This window comes from Rattus norvegicus, chromosome 7 (assembly GCF_036323735.1).
Source record: "Rattus norvegicus strain BN/NHsdMcwi chromosome 7, GRCr8, whole genome shotgun sequence".
In the NCBI taxonomy this organism is placed as follows: Eukaryota; Metazoa; Chordata; class Mammalia; order Rodentia; family Muridae; genus Rattus; species Rattus norvegicus.
Genome location: NC_086025.1, coordinates 111,249,629 through 111,274,435, shown reverse-complemented (window position 1 = coordinate 111,274,435; position 24,807 = coordinate 111,249,629). Strand labels below are relative to the sequence as shown.

Here is a 24,807-nt window from a genome sequence, read left to right as displayed (position 1 = left end):
AAATCCCAGCAGATGCAGAACAGTGGGGTGAGCAAAGCCTTTGGTTGGCTGGGCAGGGCTGCAGCCTCCTTCACAGCCTACATATGTGCACCAAGGTTCCACACTGTGACTGCAGGAACATTCATGCTGCATTTGCCTAGCTTTGTGGGCGGCATGGCCAATTCTGTAGCACAGCTGCTCTGTCTTTTCCTTTAGGGGGAGGTGAGGCTTGGGACAGGGGGCGATTGGGCACAAAGAGCCTCTGTGGCCTGTGAATGGAGCAGCTTCCTGGTGTGACCGAGTGGGAGCAGAGCCATTGCTTAGCGTCTGTGTCTCCATGAACATTTAATGTGTTCCTTCCTCCCACCTGAGTTGTGCACCCCCTTCCCAGGGCTCAGCTGGCTAGTGTTCCTGGCTTAGGGGGGATCAGCCCAGAGAGTCCTTTAGAGCCCTCTATAGTGTCCATCCAGCTCTCCAAAAGAACAGTCCTTCTTTGGTCCCCCCCCCCCCCCCCAGCTGGGGACCGAACCCAGGGCCTTGCGCTTCCTAGGCAAGCGCTCTACCACTGAGCTAAATCCCCAACCCCCCAAAAGAACAGTCCTAATGACCCTCTGTCCCCTTCTGTTTTTGCCAGCTGTTTCAAGCATCTGGCTGTGTGGCAGTTTTACATGAGGACCATGTGTCCTTGGCTTTTATTGGTTTGGAGGGTAGGTTTTCTCCAAGGCGGAGAACAAAGTCAAAGTGTTTGGAGATCCTGGCATGATCTCATTATTCTTTGGGCTTGTATCTCATCCCCATCTGATGCCATCTGACATTTACACGGGATACTACAAGATGACCTTTCTCCTGTCTTTTTGCAGCACCTAAACCCTTGTCACATTGGGCTTTTTCGCTTTAACCTTCCTGGTCCCTTGAGAATAGAGTAGTTGGCAGGAGAACACACAGCTAGCCCCTCCCATTCCCATAACTCCCTGAGAAGAAGGAAGGCTGCAGTTCCACCTGCAGTCAGAGCCTCTTGTTACATCCAAGCTACCCGCTCTCCCTCGTGTAGAGCAGTGCACTTGGAAGCAGCTGACAAGTGACTGGGTGGTGGCTCCTCTGAGCATTGTCCTCAGTCTGATTTTTCTTGGCAGTTCCAAGGAGAAAGCTTGCTGGGGAAGAGCCCTGTCTTCACGCCTGGCTTTTATGCAAACCCCTGGGTTTATCCTTGTACTTTACCAGAGAGAGCGCAGGGAGGCAGGAGGGGCTGGACGCACATCTTGGTCAGCTCCCCAGATGGGCTGCCCCTGGATCAGGGGATAAACTATACGGTGAAGATGCAGGAAATGTGGAATGAGGAGAGGCAAAGATATCTGGAGAATGGGCCTCCTGACCCAGGCGGTTGGCCTTGGTCTTCTTGAGGCCTGAATTTGTTCTCGGTGAGGCTTTATGCCTTGTGGCCTTTGATATCCTTCAGTAGAGGTAGGGGCCTTGCTCTCCAGCCTTCCCTCCAGCTCGGGATCTGTTTTCCCAAGAAGATAGTGCTGGGAACGCTATTGCTGCTTGAAAACAGCCATGCCCCTAAACTGAGCACCCTGGGTCCCCTTGGCAGGGGCAGTTCTCATGCTGGTTAAGGGTCTGCCATCTGTGTGTTAGGAAGGGGGATTTATTAGAATTGGATTTATTAGAATTCTAATTCCTTAGAAACATGGGAGGGAAGAGCTGTCTGTAGGAAGCAGCTGTCCTGACCCATCAGTGAGTTCCTACCCCTCACCTTGCAGGAAGGAGCCAGCTTCAGCCTGTGGTCTTTATAGAGTGGGAACTGAGGCAGAAGGCTAAGGGATGCTCCCTGCCCCCAGCACCCTGGGTTTGAACCTTGCCTATCTGACCCAGGGGTTTTCTTTTAAAGATCAAAGTAGCCGGAGAGATTTGGGGATGTTGTGGGTATCCGGCATTAAGGGTATTGGCAGTTTTGAGTTTCTGCCTCTGGAGAGGGCTTTTAGAGGACCCCCAAAGTGGCCTTTATGTTTTTGAAAGATTTGCACAGGAATGCAGGACATGAGCTATTTTTTAGCCACTGAGGGCCTACTTGATTTAGAAAGAGAGCTTTTCCAGTGTTAGAGGGTGGAGAGAGAGAGTGTGTGTGTGTGAATAACTTGTGTTTCTCTGCAGTTTTCTGGGACACAGTTGAACCCTTTATCTCTGCATCTCTCATGAGAGACATCTACCTTATTGTACTAGGATCTGAGTTCAAGACAGGGCGTCTCCTTGCAGCCCTGCCTATCCTAGAACTTGTTTTGCAGACCTAGCTGATCTCAGCTCAGAGATTCACCTACCTCTGCCTGCTCCCACCACTGGCTGGATCTGAGTTGTCCCTCACCTCTCCCGCCCCACAAGCTTCAACAGGAGCAGGGACACCAGGGAGCGCTTTCACCCTAGGCTGAGGTGTGGCCTTGGAAACAGTTGGACACTCAGCCGCGCGATTTGAATGTTGTGGAGAATCAGACTTGCTAAAACATTCCCTTCTGTTGCTTTCTTTAGACCTATTCAGGCCTGTTCTGTGTGGTCATTAATCCTTATAAGAACCTGCCTATCTACTCAGAGGAGATCGTGGACATGTACAAGGGCAAGAAGAGGCACGAGATGCCGCCCCACATCTATGCCATCACAGACACTGCCTACAGGAGCATGATGCAGGGTGAGTGCTTAAGGCCCGGAGGTCCTTGCCTGGCCCTCCAGGTTCCATCCTTACCGGCAGTGTCAGTCACTTGCAAGAGCTGATTCCCATTGCTCTAGTGTCTGGTGAGGGGGTGGGGGTCATCATCAAGAGCCAGAGCCAGTGGCTATATAAAGGACATGTTTATAGGAACTTTAGAGACGATACTTTGTTTTCCTACTATTTCATCCTTCTGAGTTGCCCACATCAGTTTTCAGGTCTGTTCTAGGTCCTTCTTTTCTCCGCATTCTCCCTTCCGCATTCCTAGTGTAGCTGGTGATATGCTGGTGTACTTTCCCTTTTTAAAGAATAAATGTGAGGTCTCCCTTGGTGGCTGCACCCCTCCACTTGCCCAGGTTCTCTGTCCCATCACAGTGGAGTCCTTTGGGAGGATGTTTGTTCAGTAATCCCCTCTCCTCTGAGCTACACCCTTTGGCTACTTCCTGGCTAGACTGACTGACAGGTCACCCATTATCTCTGTAGATCTGTGTTCCTACCTCCTTCCCCCCTGCCTGGTGCGGGGCAGTCTCCCACTCTGCCTTCCCTTCAGTTGTCTCTCTGCTCCCTTGGGCTCACCCTCCCTGGTCTGCTTGGCTGTCTCCATGGTTCTCTATTCTGCCTATGGGTGCTCCTCTGAGGTTCACCCTCAGCCCCGGCCTTTCCTTCAGTGGAATGGTTTCTGCTGTCAGTGCCTGGCTAAAATCCCAGTCCATCCTTACACGTCCAAGCGTGAAGCCTGGAACCTAGGCATGTCACACACACTCTCCTGGCATCACCCCTTTCCCACATCAGCCAATACTTAACTTTGGGTTTTGCTTTTGTTTTCTGGGTTCTAAGGTAGTGCCTCACTATGTAGCCTAGGATGGTCTTAAACTTGGTTCTCCTGTCTTGTGCTTCCCCATGCATGGCCTCAGTTTACTCTGTAGGCATCCATTCTCTTAATGTTTCTGGTCCTATTTTCTTCCTGTTCTCACAGCTTTGGCCTTAGGTCAGGCTTTGCAATCTTTATCCATACTGTTGGCCTCTTAGTCTCCATAGTAACAGAGCCTCCGTCTCTTCTGACCACAGATCTCAGGCGTAGACATACACAGAGCTTTCACAGCCCTATCCCCAGCCCACCCCGCCCCCTTCCCCCTACTCCAGGGAGGCCCTGCAGTTCTCTGGCAGGTCTTTCTGCTTAGGCGCTTCACCGTTGCCCCATCTGCACCCAGTGCTCGCTGAGTCACTCTGCTCTCTGCAGCCCCCCGGCCCGCCAGGAGGAGATCCACACTTGATGTGAAGCCCGTGATGCTTGACTGGACTCAGGCATTTTAAGCTTCTATTTTCTCTCTTCAGTATGGATGAAGCCCATGCTGTTATTGTCGTCTTAGAACAAGCATAGCCCTGGCATACGTAATCCTAAGTCAGACCCGACTCCCAGCAGCCTGGCTGTCTTATTTTGATAGTGGTTTCTGGTGTTCTTTGTTCTTTAAACGCCATGGTCCATCTGGGCAGTGGTGGTGATACCCCTCGTATGTCTTTGCCCTGGTTTAGTGGGGTAAAATGGCAGTGTGCAGCATTCACCTGGCCCACAGTCTTTGTAGAAGGTGTTTCTCGGTTATACCTTAGGCAGCATGCACAAGTTTGGCCTAGCCTTTGGCTTGCGTTCATATCTATCAGAATTCCTGTGGAAGCCAGCCCTTTGGTTTGAAAGTAGATGTCTGTTTGAAAGTGCTAATGAGAACAGTCTGGCAGGAGAACACTCTGAGACTCCAGAGGAGTCTGAGTCTCCGTCTCTTGAGGTTCTGAGTCACTTTCCCTTGGCCCTCCCCAGCTCGATGGGAGAAGTGCATTTGGGGTCTTCCTGAGTAGGGAGGGCATGCTCTCGTTCTCTCTGGGATTTAAGCTGCTCTCTTCTGGCCTGTCAGGGAAGAGCAGTGGAGAGAGGCTCCCGCAGCTGATCATTGGAGCTGAACTTTTAGACTCTCATCGCAAAACCTGTAGGGCTCTTTCCCAAGAGAGTTATTAATTCTCATTCTTCATGAGAAGAAAGTTTGGGGATGGATTCCTGAAAGTCACATAGATTGGAAATGGTTAAGAGAAAGAGATTAAAAAAAATGTGTCTCCTTCCTTCCCGGCCTCATGAGGGAAGGAGCTGACTAGGACCCTGAGGGCAAGAGCAGGTGGAGGAGACGGTTGGCAGTGTAGGGTACCTGGGAGCCCTGTGCAGGCTGGGGCTGCAGTCTCACCCACAGTCTGAGAAGCTCCCACCTTGCTTTCTGTTTTGCTTTGGGCTTGCTGGAACTCTTTGACCCCCATGTGGACCTACTAAGCATGTTCTAGGTTGCTGGTCAGTTCCTTGTACACAGTGGGCCCACAAAGCCTTTAGCAGTAGGTGTCTTGTTCTTGGGATGTGAAGGAAGTTACTCACACAGCCTGCCTGTGTCATGGTGGGTCACTAGTAGAGAGTGTCTCCCAAAGGAGCCCTGGGGTCTCGCTCTAAGGCAGGCATTAGAGGTGGAACCTTGACCGGCAGTCTATTGGGGCTTGTTCCTCTGTTTTGGACTTGCTGCTCACTCTGGGGGATGGGGGCAGGTTTGCTTTGTCTTTTGCATCTCAGAAGGTAGATCCAGATGGTTCCTCTTCTGTCCCCCCTCCCCCAAGAACTAGACAAAAATTTCTTTCCCGAGTTGACTGTGGCTTATGACATACTAGCATTCATTTTACCAAATAAGGTGGTTGGTGGCTTTGTCTGGGGACTGTTATGAGACAGACTTTTTGAGCCCCTCCCAGGGCCCTTGTCTCTGAAGCCTTCAGTGCTGGGTTTGCCTGTTCAATCTCAGTTACTGCCTGTAGTCCTTCAGTTTCACCCTGCTTCGGATGACAGGTGACCTATTTCTATTTGTCAGAGGCGACACTTGGGATTCTGTAGGATGCATGGTAGTTATCCTGGCCTCTTTCATTCTCCCTAGTTGTGACCACAAAAAAAATCCCCAGCCACTTCCATTAGATGTTCTCTGATGGACAAAATTGCTCCCAGTTGAAAATCCCTAGACCAAGCTTTATAAGTTGTCTGGACCCTGTACTATCAAAGATTTGAGACAATCTCAAAGAATGCTGGGATAGATTAGTATTGTCTGCCATTAGTATGGGCACAGGGTAGAGCATTGAAGGGTGCGGTGTTTGGCTTCGGCCACACAAGCAGGTAATAAGAAATGTTGGAATATTAAAAAGGGCTCGGCTACTACCCTGTCCCTGGAGGCCTCCGCAGTCCAGATGACAGAGAAGACAGGCTTGCCGACAGGTCTGGGGCTACAGTTGCACGGCAAGGCAAGCCGCTGCTGCCAGGGCAGTGGCAACAGGTGTCAGGTGTCTCAGAGTTCAAGGAAGTTGTGGCTGCTGAGGCCAGCGTGGCGTCAGTGAAGGCACCGTGGAGGTAGAGCCCACGGGAAACTTGGCTGCTTCATGTTAATAAGTGGTTCTGCTGTGGCCCAGACGTGCCTGCCTGCACAGTTTTGTTTGTTGTTTTAATCTCCAGCCTTGGGTTTAATTAGAGTTGTGTTTGCAGGCTTACAGCTCTGGCTCTCCATTTGTTTCATTTTTGCAGTCTTGGCTATTAAGAGGCGTTTTAGCCTTAGGAGCCAGGTGAGACCTTGAGCCTGTGTTGCTGCCCCCAGCATGTAGGGTGCAGGCGTATCCCAGGGCAGGCCCAGCGGCTGCTGGTGGAAAGGAGGCCGTAGCACCTGTTCCCTGTGTGTGGACTGGGGGAGGGGAGCTTTGGCTTCCTCTGGGCCCTTGTTGGTGAGAGTGAGTGTTGGTCTGATCAGTGAGAGAATTTGGCTTAAGCTCAGTTATTCTCCCAGCGCAGGTAGAAAAGCTGTGCTTTTTGTTAGCTCTGAGCCAGTCTGGCTCACTCAGGGATGGATGCTGGCGTTCCAGTGAGCTCACAGGGTTTGCAGGGGAGGCATCAAAGTTAGCTTGCATTGCAGGCCTGCCTTTTGCACTGTGCTAGCCCTCTCTCCATCCCTTCTTTGCTTCTCTGGAAGCTGCCCTGGAAGTGGTTGGTCACTGAATGACCACATTCCTCTGGGTGGCTGACTGACCTTCTTGGGTAAACAGTGACAGTGAGCTTGGTGAGTGCCCTTACCATCTAAGAATGGTTCCCCTGGCTCACAGGTGAAGGGATGGGCTCAGGTGTGATAGCTGATGTGTCATCTATTGGGACTGGGGGTGGGGGTGGGGGGTCTCTCTTTTTCCCCACCTGAACAAGGGGGTCATGGCTACCTCTTTTCTGGCTAGTCCTTGAAGGAATTCATGGTATGTAGCAGTTAGGTGGGGGCGCATGCACATGGGAAAGCCCTCCCTTCACCTCTCGGTATCTGATCAGCTGGTGCTAAGTCTTCTTGAGGAAAAATCCCCGACTCGTCAGAGTCCAGGAGAGTATTTCAGGTTCTGAGTGGCAGCATTGGAGCTGGAGCAGTGGGAAGCCACAGATGTGATGACTCCACTTAAGCAGGAATGTGCTGGCCAGGAGGTCTGAGCCCTGCCAGTCTTCTCACAAAGGCCCCACTGTCTGCTGGGAAGTATGGAGTCGGCCCTGTGCCTGGTCGTGTGCCTCAGGAGGCAGTGTGGCTTTCCTGAGGAGGGCCATGCTCTGTGTCTATGTGAAACAGGGCTTGCCTCATGCCTCCTGTGTACTGTAGAACATCTACATGTGCGGGCCATAGGTCCTGCTGAGAGGATTGCTGACTGGTACCCAGAGGTACCAGATGACAGTGTGGGGTGGGGACCCTCTGACAGTGACACAGAGGTGGTGTGCCCTGGAACTTTGAGGTGGGGTAGGTATGGGGTTTAGAAAACCACTAAGCACTTTGTAGACTACAGTCAAGCCTCAGCTGTAGGGAGAGAAGCCTTGTGAACAAGAGGGGCCGTCTCTGGGAAGAAAATGGAGTTTAGATCGAATAAAGCAGGACTCTTGCTCTTTCTCTACTAGCTGATTGGCACCGTTATAAAGTCTTTATTGTTTTTTTTTTTTTTTTTCTGCCACTCAAGCTTGTGGCTAGGCTAAGCTACAGAGATTCAGGAGTGGTTGTAGGCAGTGCAGGCCTGTGTGCCAGGTGCCTGTGGAAGGGGTAGCAGCTCCATGGACTTCCCAAAGCCCAGTCCTGACTCTACCCTCCAGCCTGCTTACTGGCAAATGAGCAGGTGCACCCTCCCTCCAGGGGCTTCAGTGTCAGCCACAGCGCTGCCTTCAGGATTTCAGAGGGCCTTCAGCCCTGCTGCAGTGAGGCCCTGGGCTGATAGTGATGGTCTTCTAGGAGAGCGTCATTTACTCCGTGGCCTCTCTTCCTCCCCTATTGCTGGTGGGCCAGTAGAGGCACTGAGCTGACTCACAAGCCTCCCACTGACTTCTCCCACTCTTCTCTGGAGCTAGGAGCCTGCTCATGGCTGCTCCCTGGATGGCAGGTCTGCTCTTGGAGTGAGTTACCTCCAAGCTAATCTCACCCGTTCTCTTGATCTCATGTCTAAAGAGGAGCAGTGATGTATAGGTCCTTTCTGTTGGCTTCTTTTTTTTGTGTGTGTATGCTGAAGATTGTACCTGGTGGATCACTTTTGAATCCAGTAATCTGCTGACCCGTATCTCTAGCTCCTTCCTTCACAACTCAGCTTTATGGTTTTCACCAAAACTCAACGGTCCCCTCCCCACTTCACGCTTTGACCTGGGCCAGCAAAACTGCTTTTTTAATCGGAGTAGTTGGAAAGTTGACGGTCTGATTTTGTGAGTCAGTGCACCCTTGTCTATCCCTGCCAGCAAAGGTAAATCCACCTGTAGGGGCTGGAGAGATGGTTCACTGGTTAAGAGCATTGGCTGCTCTTCCAGAGGGCCAGGGTTTGAGCCCCCTGCATCCACATGGTGGCTCACAAACGTCTGTAACTCCAGTTCTAAGGGGTCCAATGCCTTCTTTTGCTTTGGAGGGCACCAGGCACGTAGACATACATGGGCAAACTCCATCTTTTAAAAATCCACTGTAAAATCCAGTGGGCAGACCATGTCTGCTTGCTGTCAGCATTGTTGTATCAATGTGTGTGTGTCCTGCCCTCCCACGATCTATCAGAGACTGCGCTGGGGCTATGGCCCATCAGTATACTAGAGCCAGACAGTGCTGTGTTCAGAGCAGAGAGCCGCTTTCCTTTCCCCATTTATTGGCTTTCAGGAGTAAAGCTATGAGATGAGCAAAAATAATTCCTTGAAGTCAAAGTGGGCAGCCTGCACACATAAAGTTCCTGCAATGTTAACCCCGGTTACTGGCTCAGGATTGGCTCCCAAGGACCTAAGGTGTTTTTAGCATTCAGATAGTAGAGCCTGGTGGTTAAAGTCTGTTCGTAGTTTTGTCCGTCCACCTTTAGCTGGTCTAGAAATACAGTGGGAGGTCCAAGCAGAAAGGCGAGGGTGTGCCACTGTGCTCCTGTGGCCTGCTCTTCTTGGCAGCCTCCAGCATACTTCTAAGTAGACTGGCAAGGTGGCTCCAGCCCCACACCTCTAACTGATGCTTTTGAGCTTATTGGGTGGAGGTGGGGCAACAGGTTGCCCTTTGGACCAGTTCTCCCTGAGCCGTGCCTGGCTGTGTCCATACGGCTCCTGTCCTACTGCTTCTGTCCTACTCTCCCTTTGCTCCTTCCCCAAGGCACAGCTCTGCAGAGCCATGAGCTGTGGCTCCTTAACCCTCTGTCTGGGACCCAGCAAGGGACACCCCTTTCTACCTTGCCTTTGCTAGTCCCCAAGGGAGGTGTTGGGAATGAGCAAGGCAGGGCTGATCACGATGCCACCTGAAGGCGTTTGCCATGGGTAGTGGGCACTCATGTGGTTTTGGATATCTAAAAAGGCCAGAAACCTGTCGGAGTCGTCTGTGCCAGGCGGGCTGCCATCAAGAACATTGTGTCTCAGTCTTTCTGGCAGAGAGGGGGAAATTGTCCAATTGTGCACCTGAGTTTTGCTGGTGCATCTGGCTGAGAGAAAGCTTGTGTGGGACCGTGTTCATCTCAGCACAGTGAAGTCAAGAGTCATCTCTGCAGCTGTGTTCTAATCATCCAGCAGGGAGGGCTGCCCGACTCCTGCCTTCTGCACCGGGGCCTGGCTTTGTACCAGGTCTCCCTGAGCAGTGCAAGCGTGGGTCTGTCTCTAGCAGGGATTGCTGCTGAGTGAGCAGCTACTTGTGCATCCAGGTCCATGCTGTGTGCTTGGGGGACCCTGGCAAGGGGCTCCTTTTTTTTTTTTTAATTATTTATTATATGTATATGAGTACACTGTCTGTTGCTGTCTTAATACACACCAGAAGAGGGCATTGGATTCCATTACAGATGGTTGTGGGCTGTCATGTAATTATTGGGAATTGGACTCAGGACCTCTGGAAGAGGAGCAGTCAGTGCTCCTAAACCACTGTCATCTCTCCAGCCCCCAAGGGGTTTCCTTCTTAAGGGGCTGTCTGTTGGAGACTGCTAGAAACCTCTGTTCAGCCTGTCTACAACCTCTGCTAATAAGTAGGAAGTGGTATTTCACACCTTCTCTTCTCTCCTTTCTGTCTACTTCCCAAGCCTGTCACCCAAGCTGTGATCAGCTGGCTGTGGAGATGGCCTCAGCGCTCCACAGGCTCGCTTTCATCATGAGAGTGGCCCTGGCCAATGTGCATAGAGGTTGGACCCAGCTGTTGGTGCATTTACTGGGACAAAGTCCTGAGTTCTCTCCTCAATTCTGGACTTGAATCATCAGGTTCCTCAGGATCTGTGGCCTTCTCTGCAGGCCACACTAAGGCCTTCCCACTTCTAGCTTTGAACTGGTACCTCACACTTTATACGCTTTGCAAAGTCCTTTGTGCTGTGGCTCCCTGAGACCCAGCTAGGGTTCAGAGAGGTGACTGGAGTTGCAGCATTTGCTCAGTGAGCCAGCTGGAGTCACTTTGCCCACAGTCTTCACAGACTAAGCTACCCTCAGATCTGCTGTGCAGTTTTCCCCAGAGTACATTCAAAGGGGGGCTGCTTGTCATAGTCCTGACTAGGGTAGGCTTGTTTGCCTACCTTGACAGATCTTCTCAGCTCCAGAGAAGCCAGTGGACCTGGAGATGGGCTCCCTCAGGGAGGCACTAACCCAGTTGTGGCCTTATGACAGTTCCTCCAGGGAGGTACACACTCTCTGAGCCCAGCCATGAGTCAGTTCTAGTAGTGGCCTGCACCCTTCCTCCTATACTTCCTGTCTGGCTGATGTCACCACTGTTAGTAGTCTCAAGCCTCACAGCCTTTTATGGACAAGAACCAGCCATAGCTCCTCTCACAGAGGAAGTGAGCCATAGTGTATCTGCCCGCTCCCCTCCCCCATGCGTGCAAGCCTCTAAATGCCTGGAATGAAACACCTGCAGGCCTCAGTGGTCTTCCGAGTTGGCTAGAAACCTGTCCACTCAGGGTGGCCACATCAGCTCTGATCTCATTCTGTGGACCCAACCCTGGGCCTCTAGGTTTAAAGTCTAGTCACAGGCAGGAAGAGCTTGACTGCTGAATGTTTAACTTATGGGAGCCCTTTTTTTTTTTTTTTTTTTTTTTTTTTGCGGTTCTGGAAGGTTCTGTTAGGTGCTTAGAGCTGTGGTGTGGGGGTGGCTAAGAAAAGCATTCTGAGCGGGCCTCAGGCATTTATTTCCACAGGTCTTCAGAACAGACCTTGCTCATTCCCAGAGGTCAAGGTCTAACTGCTCTGGGTGTGTGGACCAGTAGCAGTCAAACTGCTCTCTGCCAGCCAGTGTCCCCTGCTCAGGGCTTTGTTCTGACTGAGGAATGTTGAGAGTTCTAGAGACCATGGCTGAGACTCACAGTGCTACCTCAGCCCACATCCTCTGACACAGGCTGAGATGGGTCCTGTGATTCAGAGCCTGTGTGTCTGAATAAGGCTGTGCTGGTGGCTGTTACCTCCCCAAGTCCCAGGTTAGAAGAAAGAAATAAGGGTGTTTCAGATAACCTGTTAGACTGCATAGGACCAAGTATGGACTTGGGCAGAAACAATGGCTTTAGGAGGCCTGCGAGTGTCCTCAGCTTCTGAGATGACAGTGTGAGGCAAGACTGTTGTCATGAGTGTCAGGGGAGGTCCCTACCCGAACACACAGGGTGGCAGGAAGCAGGATGAACTGGTTCAGGCCTACCACTTGCTGCAACTTCATTATCTGCAAGGGATGCCCTGAGCTCAGGAGCAAACTTCAAACATAAGCGCTGTGAAAAAAGTTACCTTTCTTTTCCGAGTGGTGAGAGTTTCCTTTGGCTACTCAGGAGGTCAGGTATCTGAGTAAGACTTCCAGAAAGTGTTGTAAGGATCGTGAGGAGTTAGAGGCAGTTTGCGTCACTCTAAGCCTACCATGCATGCTCGGTGCTGGGGGCCTTACTCCCCTTGGCGGTGGCTCAGCAGAGTCTGAAGCACCCGGGATTCCTCTGGACTTGTGTTTGGGCTGTGTGGATGGCAGCAGAAGTGGAGAGGACAGGTCACGGGGAGAGCTAAGGGTCCTGGGTAGGCAGAAGTTTCATGGTGAGTCCGGCTCTACGCGCAGGCCTCTATGTATATGTATATACATAAGTACATTGCATGCGGTGGATCTATTTAAGCACAAGTGTCTGTGTGTGTGCTGCTTTGTGCACTCTGTTCCTGCTCACATGTCTGTGCACACATTCTCGTGTGTATGCATGTGTGCTTCTGTGTGCATATGGGACTAAATGCAGCTGCCTGCATGTCTCTACTTTTGTGCATGTGTGTCCGTGTGGGTTGGCCACCCTGCTTCCTGTTCAGTAGTGAATAATTCTGACTCCTCCTCACATAAAGGAATTCCAGTCATCCAGGGCCTGGGCCTGGACAGCCCTGGGAACCAGTTCCTTCTGAAAGGAATGGAGAATGTTTCCTTTTATGGTAGTACCAGGCCCTTTCTGCTCGTGCCTCGCCAGCACACGCAGGTACATTCTTGCCTGCTCCAGAGCGGTGACTAAACATGCCCGCCTGCAGCCACAGCTGGGGCCGACCACAGGGAGCTGCTGGGAGAGGGCAGGGCCTGGGATGACAGAAATGCTTGCTTCAGCTTCCTGGGCCACACTGCTGTTGGGGGAGAAGGGGTAGAAGCAGCTGTCCTCTGGTCTGTCCACTCCTGCCATCATACCCAGGCTCGGTTCGGTCCTAGGCCTTGTCTGGCAGCATTTGGGGGTGGAGGGGCAGAGCAAGGGGGAGGAAGGTTGAGTGTCCCCTCTTGACTTGTCTCTGAGTGGTTCTCAGGCAAGTGGGGTGGTATTGGTGTGAGTGGGATGATGGGGGCCCCATTCCAAGATGTTTTCCTTTTTTCTTGATTTGGGGGTTTGGTTTATCAGCTTTATGGTTCAACCTCGCTTATGTCCACAGCAGTTCTGCCTCCAAGTGCCTGGCTTGGTGGCTATTTCTTGGGAGATTAGCATGAAGGCTGCAGCCGAGGGCAGTGGCAGCTGCTGCCTGTGTGGGATGTAAGGCTTTTCCCCTGCATCCTGTATGAGTCCTGATAGAGTAGAGATGGCTGTGTGTACTCGGCAGGTATGCTGCTGAGGTATGCTAGAAAGCTCACCTGCAGAGCACCGAGATCTGCCTGGTCAGTCTGCCACTGGATGGTTAATTCCCTGTCCCGAGGCCATGTGCACAGAAAACCATGAGTCATTCACCCAGCACCTTGTCACATGGGGTCCTGAGCCCGTGCAAGGGCCAGGAGTGCCAACATGATGGCCAGCAGCCACGAGTGCCCCTGACTGGTTCTCCTGTTCCCCTACCCCCTCCCCATACCACTGTGAGTTAGTTTACTGTATTCACAGGGTCAGCACCAGGTCTGTTTATATGTTATATTTATCAAAATAATCATGAAGTAGGGTGGGTAGCCAGTGTATGCTGTGCTGTGAAGCGTCATGGTCAGGTACCTCGCTGTGGTTCTGATGTTACCAAACGGCCCATGGGGGCTGGGTTCAACTGTTTAACTATAGGGTTTGAGGTGGGCCCATGGTCCCGGAGCTTGGCCATCTTAGCTTAGAGTTCAGAGTGCAGGGAGCTGTGGCTGTCCCTCCTTGCAGAGGGGAACATTCCTATTTCTCCTTGCTGAACTTGTGAAGGTAGGGTGACTGTTGGAAGTTCTTGCCACTGGTGTGTAGAGAGCAGGCTGTCACAGGCTCATGCCAGAAGCTGCCATTTATTCCTGGCTCCCCCTATCCTGTCGTCATTCATTGTGCCTTACATGAGCCAAGCACCATGCATGTGGATTCACATGTGTCCCTTTTACATGTGCTACCTCACAACATGGAGGAGTGCATGGGGCTCAGAGAAGGCTCAGTGTCCCATACTGGGACTGTCCCATTGTAAGCTAGGCCTTGCCATGTCGCCTGCTCTGTTTTCTGGCCCCTTAAACCATATTCCTTACTTAAATGTGGGCAGTGTTGCAAAAGCCTGCCATGGGCATTTTCCCCTGATATTCATGGGCTGGAGTGGGTGGCAGGGGTGTGCAGCCAGAGCTGGACGCAGGCAGCTGCCTGGGGCTCCTCCATTGTGAATGTCCCTCCTCTGAGGCTGTCCACAATAAGCCCAGGTTGGAGGCTTGGGAGAGTCCTTTCAGAGAAGCATTTAAGTCTTTGTTCCCTATCTTGGCAACTCTCCGTTGAGATAGGAAGGGGGAGGTTTCTTCTTCCTATCCAAGGTAACCTGATGTCCTCTTTGTTGCAGACCGAGAAGATCAGTCCATCCTTTGCACGTAAGTGTTTCTGAGAGAGGGAGGGGTTAGGGGAGAGAGGGAGGGGGAGAGGGAGAGGGAGAGAGTGTGTGTGTGGTGTCCATTGCTCTGATGATTTTATTTGTGGTGCTGGGGATTGAACTCATCCCTGCTCTTATTCCTGGGGAAAGATTATTTTTATCCTGTCAAAGGCAGGTTGATAAGCTCATTCCCAGTTCAGGCCCCTCCCCTCCCTGGGACAGGACTCAGGGCTGTACCAGTTGTCTCAGTGAGCTGAGCTGAGCATCAGCCCTGGAAAGTACTCTAGTGTGGGTGGGTGACAGCGGAGGAGCACCTGAGGCTCCAGTGAGAGCCACCAGCGGGCTTTTCAGAACCCCCAGCATGCCCTCCGGCCCCGGTTTGCTGATCTGGCGACTTTCCATCTTAATAAGGAGGCGGGGAGTTCATGGAACAGAAACTACCTCTCAGGAATGTTTGAAGGGAACACACATTAGTGCCTTTGGCTCCCAGGTCACCAGCTGCCTCCCTGATGTCTAAAACATTGGCTCTGAAGGTTGCCAAGTGACCAGGGTAGGCAGTGGCATGAATCGACTTTTGTCTGGCTCTCGAGGGCCGTGGAAGCAAACCGAGAGAAGGTTCCAGAGCATCCCATTTGGTTGCTGTTCCTTTCTCTTCATGTTGGCTCCCTCACGGGGACCCACAGAAGGGCAGAGTGGTAGACAGCAGCACTGTCCCCCAGTGGGCCGGAGGATGAGGACGAAGCCACATCTCAGTGAGGACTCATTAACTCTGTTGGCAGGGGTGAGTCTGGAGCAGGCAAGACAGAGAACACCAAGAAAGTCATCCAGTACCTGGCACATGTGGCCTCCTCACACAAGAGCAAGAAGGACCAGGTGAGTGCTTGGCACCTTGTGAAGGAGGGAGGCTTCATCTTTAAAAATGAGGATGCTCTTGGGATCAAGCAGAGGCTCACCCACTTCCCTGGTTGGTGGCTTAGAGGTAATGGGAGTGGCTGGATAGTAGCAGGTCCATTCCTTTCCTGGCCTCTGAACTCTCCAAGTTGCTATGGAAACTGGAGCCATCCCAGGGTTTGCACAGCAGAATGCTTGTCATGGCAGCTAACTGCTGCACACAGGGCCAGCCCAAGACGGCTCTCAAGTTGATGGAGGCCAGAAGGATTTGGGTTGACCTGCCTTTGATCCCCTACCCTTGTTCTGTTGTGTGAACCAATGCTCTGGGTGGACAGCCTCTCACTGAGGAAGCACAGTTGGAAAGTCATCTTACTTCCTTTTTTCCCTCCTCCCTTGGTGGATTTTGGTGGAACTCAGCAGTGCCCTGGCTAGGTGAGATGCACGTTTTACTGCACGTTTGCACTAGGAATGCGTGTTCTGCCATCGTGTGCCCTTGGACGCCATACATTCTTCTGAGCAGCTTTTCACCCCACACTTTGTCACTCTCCGCAGCTAGAACTTTTCCTAGAGGCTCGGCTCACTGATTGACTCGGGAGGAGGGCTGGGCGTGACGCACACAGCAATTCTTGACTGGGTCAGCCTCATCACCTGGCTTTTCTCAGAGCTCCAGACCTGCCTGAATTCCAGTTGGGCCCTGTGCAGTTCTGGTCTCGGCACGGTGGGATGTGCACCTGCCTTCCCAGAGTCCCACACGCTCAGTGGTGCATACCAGTCACAGATGACTGGCTCTTCCTCTCCTGGCACAAGCTGGGAGAGATGCCAGGAGGTCCCAGATTGGAGTTTCCAGGTTTCCTTGGTTGCCCTGAGAAATCTAAGTGCCGGTGATGTCACCCCCAGGCTACTGGGGTGCTCGACTGGCCTCACTGGCTTCACCATACTGGCGTTCTCCACACTGTTCACTAGTGAGTGGGGTGTCTCTGCATGCGTAGCTCGGGTGCAGCCGCACGGCATCCGTATGCCGTCTTGTGGAACCAGACCAGAAACAACTCTCTACATGCCAAGCTTCTCAGGACTTTCTGAGACTTTTTCCGTGGGGTGTTAGGAATTATATTTAGAAACTAATAAAGTTTCTTTTCTCTCCCCACCCCCTATCCCCCACCTCACCCCACCCCATTTTCCATTCTTTATAGGAGACCTGTTTTAAAAACAGAGCTGTGAGGTTAGGAGGTCTCTTGCTGTGGTTTTCTGTCTCTGAATTTGGAGTAAAATCTATTTCCCAGCTATTTGTTGAATGCTTGGTATGTGACTGGTTTTTAGGAGGGTGCTATTGGAGTCTCTGCCCTGGAGGACAAGAGACAGGACCCTAGTTAGAGAGCAGTAAAAGGGCCCCATGTGCCTCATGTCTGGTTCCAACTTTAGAGGGAAGGCATACAAATGATTGGGGTCTTAGGGTGGGAAGAAAGCTGTGAAGATGCACCCTGTGGTGGGCACTCTGTGCCTGGGTCCTCCTCCAGCTAGAGTGGTTGGCTGACTGCCTCTGCCACTGCAAAGGCCATTGACTGGTGTAGTTGTTTACCGTGCCTGAAGCTGTACTGTGATTTCCCATACCTGACACGTGCGAGGCCTGTCTGACGTTTGTGGGCGGGAACTCTTACCTGCAGTGACTGGCTTAACCCCTGACACCTGCAGACCAAGCCCACCAGACATTTTATGTGGCCTTGGCTAGGTCAGTGGATTTTCAGAACTGAGCTTCCTTAAGAGGACAATGAACTTCTGCTGTCTGAGCAGCCATCCTGTTTCCTTCAGGGTTTTTTTTTTTTTTTAGTAATTGGAGCCCCCTGGCTGAAACACCCCCTACCCTGAAAGTTTTTCAGAAACTGGACCAGTATTTTCAAACTTAGGCTCATACACCAGCAGATATCATATTGTGCAAAGTTCATTCACAAAGTTTCTTCTGTACCTATTAGTTGTCTGTAAATCGATCACCATTGGCAACGGGGAACAGGCTCTGTAACTGCTCCCACTTGGCCCACTGATTCTTCTTTCTGTAGCAGCTGTGAGTGGGTTCAGGAGAAGCCTGAGCTCTGCCTCTAAGGCAGGCAGAGACTGCTGAGGGAGCAGGAGTGGCCCAGCCATCCTGGCAGCCTGGCCTCTGCTTTGATAGGAGGGATCCCAGTGCTTGCAGAGCCATGGCTGAGGGCATGGCTGTCCTTGCCCTGTGGCCTGGCCTCAGTGGCCCTCTTCTCAGGAGTAGAGTGACCTTTTCACTTACCTGACTGGGCTGTGGAAGTTTCTGCAGAAGAGGGGAGCCCTGGCTGAGGTGACTTAATCTGGCTCACTTCTGGACTCTGGTGGACTCCAGAACCTTGCTGGTGCCCTGTAGACACACGGTGTCTGTGGCAGGTGTGTTGGAAGGCAGGTGTGTTGGAAGGCAGGTGTGCTGGAGGACAGGTGTGTTGTTGACTCTTGGGAGAGCTAATGCCACCACTTCTGTGTTACTTTTCATCCATCTCAGGTGGCCGCTGTTTCCATAAAGCCCTGGCCACTGTTCAGCCCTGCTGATAAATGTGAACTCTGCTTGGTGAGAGTCAGGCACTCCACTAGAGGTCACGAGGAATGGGGTCCTGGGTTCTCAACGACCAGTTTTGGCCATTGTTGATTGATGCTTGCAGAATTGATTTGGTGGACAGTGGCCAGGACAGGGGTATTAAAGTGATTGGCAGTAGTTAGGTAGAAGACTTGAGTTGGCTGACTTCGTGGCTCAGGGATCTTGAACAGATTGTCCCTTCTTCCCCAACCTCAGCTCCTGAGTCTGAGAAACAGGGCAGCTATCTGCCTATGTAAGCACCATTGGTCCAGGAGCAAGATGTACAAGGGTTTATCCTGGCCCCTAACAAGCCCCAAGATTCCACAGATAGGATTTGTGAAAATTATTGATAAACATGTGGGACTCCAAAGTGGCCTTCACCGGTCCCTCATTTGGATGTCAGGGAAGGTTTGGATGGAACCCGTAGGGACAGTATCTCTGACTCCGTCTGGATGGGATAACCTGTGTCTTGTGGGCCTGATGCCTGTCCTGATGCAGAGGGGAAATGGTGGGGATTAGATATGTGGAGGGGCAGAAGGCCAGTGGGCATAGGGCGAGACTGTCTCGGAGACTGGGTTGTGTCTTAATCTCCTTACTCTCAGCACTTTTTCCCAGAGCTGGTAGCTTCCTGATTTCCTCACAGGTCAAATTCTGATCAACTTGTTTGCAAAGGCCCAGCAGGAAGGAGGAGGCTAGAATGGCAGCTACCAGAGCCCTCCCTGCAGGCCTGTGTTCCTGGTGTGTTGGGCTTAGCCCACACTGTTACCTGGCCTTTATGAGACTCTGGGTTCCTCTGCAGGGGGAGCTGGAGCGCCAACTGCTGCAGGCCAACCCTATCCTAGAGGCCTTTGGAAACGCCAAGACGGTGAAGAATGACAACTCTTCACGATTTGTGAGTACCAACTGGTGGGCACCATGCACGTATCTTAGCACCATGGCTTCCCACCTGGTGCTTTTACCCCAAACAAAGACGTGAGTTTTGTTCCCTCCTCCAGTTGCTGTTCAAGTTTCTGTCAGCGTGGCCCTCCCCCTCTTAGAATGGCCACAGTCTCCTTCACAGAAGATGGGAAAAGCCAGTGAGGAAGTGTTGTCTGTGCCCTGTCATACCAGTGACCAGTGGGCTCCCAGGGTCAGGTCACATAGCAAGGAGAACAGCCCATAAGAGCCAGGAGCCAAGTCCAGGCTGGGCATTGATTAGCTCAGGGCCTCTGAGTCCTGTATGTTGGCTCAGCTTTTAAACACAGAGCTTCTGGTCTTCCTCAGCCTCTGGGTACAGGAGCAGGGCTGGGTGAGGCCTCTTGTTCTCTTTCCGATTTGTCTCCTCTGTATTTGTCTCTCCTCAGGGTAAATTCATTCGTATCAACTTTGATGTCAACGGCTACATCGTTGGGGCCAACATTGAGACTTGTATCCTTATGACTGGCAGAATCAAGAGACAGGGCATTATGGGAGGTGGCAGCCCTCATAGAAGACAGGCTGCTTCCTGATTTCAGCACCTCCCTCTGGGCTTTATTGTGTTAGCATTTGTGTGGCATTGGGGCAGTATTAAGAACAGCTGACTCATGGAGTTGCTGACTAGAAATGTGACCTGGGGCTCAGAGGAGAGGTCCCTCCTGGATCAAGAGGGGACTACTGAAAACCGTCAGTGGGGCTCTTGAGTGATAGCCCCATGGTGGCTGCTGTTCTGTGTCTCCCTCATCATACCAGCCTGTGGCCTTTGTGGAGTGCTCGCCACAGTACTGTCACTCACTCCTCAGCAGAGTCCCTTTAAGCAGACATGGCTCTCCCAGTGTGTGAGCTGCACTTTTAGTCCAGCAGCCTCTTTGAAGGCTGGAGGCAAGGTGGCTGGCTGTGCCCTGCTTTGCTGTTCTGTACCTTTCTTCCTTCCTGGTGACATTCAGTTCTTTGTGATGGAGATGGGACTAGGCAGGGGGTTGCCTTCCCTCTAGCATGTCCCTCCTTAACCTACTCAAAGATCTTCTGGAGAAATCTCGTGCTATCCGCCAAGCCAAGGAGGAAAGAACCTTCCACATTTTCTATTACCTGCTGTCTGGGGCCGGAGAGCACCTGAAGAGTGAGTCAGGGCCCCATGGGAGGGCCTGCATGTCACTGCGGAGTGGAAATAAGGTTTGGGGAAGAGAAGCAGGGAGGACTTCTGTCTTTAGGCACAGCACAGGCAGAGCCTCAGCCTCAGAGCTTTGATGCTCTGAGTTATGCATGCAAATGCTAGCCGTATCTGCTGAGTTTCAGAGAGTGGTCGGGGTGATCACATCCCTAAGTCTTGGAGGTCACAGCATTGCCTGGAGCCTGTGAGTCTCATACCTCACTTACCATACCTTTCTCCTCACAGCTGATCTCCTGTTGGAGCCATACAATAAATACCGCTTCCTGTCCAATGGGCATGTCACCATCCCAGGGCAGCAGGACAAGGACATGTTCCAGGAGACAATGGAGGCCATGAGGATTATGGGTATCCCAGAGGATGAGCAGATGGGTAAGGCCAGTACTTCCTGTGGTAGAGGTCCTGGGGCTGGCTGGCTGGCCTCTGGGCATTTTGAGGTAGATGAGAGGCCTGTAGAAACTTCCTGTTGGCTTTGGGGCTGGGGATCCCCATGTAATCAAGGGAAGTCTTTAAAGAATAGGCTTGGGTTTGCTGCTGGCAGCACTACAGGCAAGCAAAGGAAAGAGTCATGACTCTATGAAGTGTGGAAGAGACTGGCAGGCACTGTTTAAGTAGATGAGTATAACTGTGTCCCAATAGAACGGTATTTATAAAAGCAGGCCGTGGGCCTTGAGCCAGAAGCATGTCCTTACTGTAGGCTTAGAAAGGCTGAACGTGGGCCAGGCAGTGGTGGTACATGCCTTAAATCCCAGCACTCCAGAGGCAGAGACAGGTTGGATCTCTGAGTTTGAGGCCAGCCTGGTCTACAGATCGAGTTCCAAGATAGCCAGGGCTGTTACAGAGAAAAAAATTCTTTTCTCAAAATAGAAAAAAGAAAAAGAAAAAGAAAGAAAAAGAAAGGTTAAACATATTATCAGACCTTGTGTGTGTGTCTAGGAGAGACAAGCCATCCTGAGTAGTAGAGAGCCCCCAAGACAGGAAGCCTCCACACTATGAGACAAGGCCTGATACCCTGACACTCCAGGAAGTGCGGTACTCATGCTTAGCCAAGGTTCTCTTGTGGACTGGCTACCACAACCACTTGGGGCTTCATCCAGCCTCTGTCCACTCTGACCTGTCTTTCCTAAACACCGAAGGCTTGCTGCGGGTCATCTCTGGCGTCCTTCAGCTTGGCAACATTGTCTTCAAGAAGGAACGGAACACTGACCAGGCGTCCATGCCAGATAACACAGGTAACACCAGGCTCTCATTTGAACTGAGGGTGTGCTCAGCAGAAATTCCAACCCCCGTCCCCCCTAACTGTCTGTGTTTGTGGGTGTGTAGCTTTTAGGTTTTAGCTTTACAGGGTTTTCTTGAGTTGGGTTTCAGCCGTGTTGCTCAGGCTGGCTGTGAGCTTGAGGTATCGAGCTGTCACCTGTGCTAGTAGCTGGGATCACAGCTGTGCATTGTTAAGCCTTCCTCCAGCTGTTTCCTTTGAGCAAACGTAAATTACAGTAAATTACACACCGCCAGTGGCTGCCGGTGAGGCGGGGACCTAGGGACCTTCTTTCCTGGCCTGAGTTTTGCTCACTTGTTTCTGAAATCAAACGGCTTGTCCTGGTGCTAAAAGCCATTTCTGCTTGAGACAAAATAACCTTTGCTTCATCCTTGCAGTGGTCAGGATGTGACACCATGTAACTCACCTCACCCAGCTTCTACCATTTCCTGTTTGTCTTACAGTGTCTAGCACTGTCTTCACTTGCAGTCCTCTAAAAACATTCGATGTGGGCTGTGTGGCTTTGTTTTGGGTACTTCTGTGGGACTACATTCTGCTGGGCCTCAGGTGGGCCTGTCCCCTTGAAGGTCTGGATAGAGACCTACATTGACACTGGTTGAGGCCTCTGCTCTTCTGCGATGTCTGTAGGCCTGCACTGTGGCTAGCTTTGCCTTCCACCTTTTTATGTATATGAGTACACTATATCCGTCTTCAGACACCAGAAGAGAGCATTGGATCCCATTACAGATAGTTGTGAGCCATGATGTGATTGCTGGGAATTGAACTCAGGACCTCTGGAAGAGCAGTCAGTGCTCTTAACCTCTGAGCCATCTCTCCAGCCCCCGCCTTCCACCTTTCTTCTGCACTACATGCGGGTTTAATTAAACCACTTCTCACCCTTGCCTTATTTTTTGAATTTGTCAGCTGCTCAAAAGGTGTCCCACCTCCTGGGGATCAATGTGACCGACTTCACCAGAGGCATCCTTACCCCGCGCATCAAGGTGGGCAGAGACTATGTGCAGAAGGCACAGACTAAAGAGCAGGTATGTTGTGTCTCTGTGTCACATTGCCTGGACATTTCCTGGGGAGATAGCTGTTTTTTGCAGCTGTGCAGTGTGAGGCTTGCTTTGGACTGCCAGCGGTGTGGAAATTGTTGAATAGCTCTCCTTATTCAGAGCTCAGTACTGACCACTTGAGGGACATGCCCAAGTCCACCTTTGGAAAGTGCTGCCTTAGGCTGGTTGGTGTTTAAGATGATGCCACACCTGCTTCTGCTTAAAATGAGGCCTCACGGTTTCTGTGGTGTGGTTCCTGGTGCCAGCAATGACCCCATCATCTTTAGAACTCAGGCCAAGTGGCTGTTTCTCTACCACCTGCTGCCTTGCTACATGTGCTGAGAGACAAGCAGGGTCTTTCCCATCTGTGCCAGGCAAGTGTGCTTGTCATTCCTGGGCCTGGTGCCCTCGAGGCCGGACTTCCTCCTCCTCCGGCTTTATCCATGGCTCTGGTCATGGGGTTTATAGCGCCAGCTCTTGGATGATGCCGTGATCAAGGCTCCTCCTAAAGTTTCCCACTGGATAGCTGTGAGCTGTGGCTGCTCCTGGGAACGCCATGGTGGCAAAGAGAAGAGTGTTGTTTTCAAAAGTCAGTGTTCCTGATTGCTGCCAACTGTTCATGTCTGTAAGAATTAACAAGAAAGTTTGATTCCCCCCAATTAAAAATTGCTACAAAAACACTTCAGAAAATACAACAAAGTCAGAAGCAGCAACAGTGTTTATTGTCTTACCCATGCGGATTATTATTTCCTGCAGACGCTTTTCCCTTTTAACTTAGTTTCAATTCTGGTTTTTTATAATGAAACTTTGGAAACAGGCAACACAATAGAATGGCCCCTTTGTACCTGTCCCAAGGAACTTAAGCAGATCTCTAGACTTGGTCAGTCTTCACCCTCCTTCTCACCTGTGTTATTTTGAAGCAAGTCTTGGGATGTTACCACTTTAGTAAATAGTTTTTGCAGGTATCTGGGTCCTGTGCTGTGGGGGCACAGATGTTTTCCAGCTGTTGTCATGGAGCTGCACTTCAGCCAGGATTTGTGATGCTTCCCCGTCTTCCATGCCTAGGCTGGTTCTCTGGGGATAGGGACCCGTGGCTTTCAGACTTTGTATCTAACCTTCATGCCCCTGGCTCTCCTCCCTAGGCTGACTTTGCCATCGAGGCTTTGGCCAAGGCTACCTACGAGCGGATGTTCCGCTGGCTGGTGCTTCGCATTAACAAAGCTCTGGACAAGACCAAGAGGCAGGGCGCCTCATTTATCGGGATCCTGGACATCGCTGGCTTCGAGATCTTTGATGTAAGCTCTGGCCGTCACACTCCCAGGCCTCCCCTTCGGCGTCTTGGTTGCCATCTCCTTGGGTCCCGAGTCTTTTTTGTTGGGGTCCCGTAGCTGCTCAGACTGACAATCTTCTCCGAATCGGAACACTGTAGGTGTGTGTTAAAGAGCGCAGGTGCAGGCCCACGGCCAGCCGGCAGGTTTAGAGGGGCTGGCCTTCGAGGTCACACAGTGTTCCTGTTCACAAAGCCTTTGAGATCCAATAGGAAGAGCCGATGAGATCCTACATCTGCTCATAGGAGACCTCAGAGAAGCCAAGAGCTCAGATTCAGGGAACTCGGTCTTCAGTTGTCACTAAACTCTCACTGAAGTGTTACAACTTTTTCCCCTTGTGGCTTGAGTATAGTGCACAGCCACGGTGGTAGCAGCCGAGTCACAGATCTGTTGCTGTCACTTTCGTTCATCTCTGGTGGGTCAGTTTTGGAAAGGAGAGGAAGCCCACAGCTAATCCTTGTTCAGGAAGAGCACAGATGAATTTCCATATCCTGGCTTTTGATTAAGATAGTCAACAAAACCCTTTTCTTGCTAAGTCTCTTTGTTTATCTCATAGCATGATCAGCGTAGGGCTTTGTCAGCCTGCTAGAGCGCACAGCTATCCTCAGAAGGCAGAGGCTTCCCGCTGTGGAGTAGGGCACATGCAGGACAAATCCTGGCCACTGCCTACAGGCAGTGCTTGGAGTGTCACAGTGACCTTCCCTGCACTCTATCCCTGTGGCCCTGGGCCCTCAGTAGGAGGGAGCTCTCATGCCTTTTTCTTCCTGCAGCTGAACTCCTTCGAGCAACTTTGCATCAACTATACCAACGAGAAGCTGCAGCAGCTGTTCAACCACACCATGTTCATCCTGGAGCAGGAGGAGTACCAGCGAGAGGGCATCGAGTGGAACTTCATCGACTTTGGCCTTGACCTGCAGCCTTGCATCGACCTCATTGAGAAGCCGGTAAGAGCCACACTGGTCTGGCTGCTCCTCACACCTCTCTGCAGTCCCTGCTGGCACTGGTATCTAGTCTTCTTCCCGCTGTCTGCTGTCTGCAGAGCTCACAGCCCAGGTCCCCATCAAAGATGCCCTGATCAATGGGGATGTGACTGGGCTGAGCGTTCTGTTTGCCCTAGATCCAGCAGGTGCTAACCAGTTTGTC

At 51.7% G+C, this 24,807-nt stretch overlaps 1 protein-coding gene across 2 annotated transcripts in view; it reads left to right on the top strand.

Annotated features, from left to right (window-relative positions):
- Myh9 (myosin, heavy chain 9) overlaps positions 1-24,807 on the top strand; it is an 80,673-nt gene that overhangs the window by 30,528 nt on the left and 25,338 nt on the right. For both annotated transcript variants that reach the window (NM_001305877.2, NM_013194.2), the window contains 11 exons: positions 2,500-2,656; positions 14,400-14,427; positions 15,206-15,299; positions 18,704-18,796; positions 19,248-19,311; positions 19,880-19,978; positions 20,255-20,398; positions 21,163-21,258; positions 22,206-22,324; positions 23,479-23,631; positions 24,435-24,608. In NM_001305877.2, the coding sequence (NP_001292806.1) occupies positions 2,500-2,656; positions 14,400-14,427; positions 15,206-15,299; positions 18,704-18,796; positions 19,248-19,311; positions 19,880-19,978; positions 20,255-20,398; positions 21,163-21,258; positions 22,206-22,324; positions 23,479-23,631; positions 24,435-24,608 (1,221 nt within the window). The remainder of the gene's footprint in view (positions 1-2,499; positions 2,657-14,399; positions 14,428-15,205; positions 15,300-18,703; positions 18,797-19,247; positions 19,312-19,879; positions 19,979-20,254; positions 20,399-21,162; positions 21,259-22,205; positions 22,325-23,478; positions 23,632-24,434; positions 24,609-24,807) is intronic.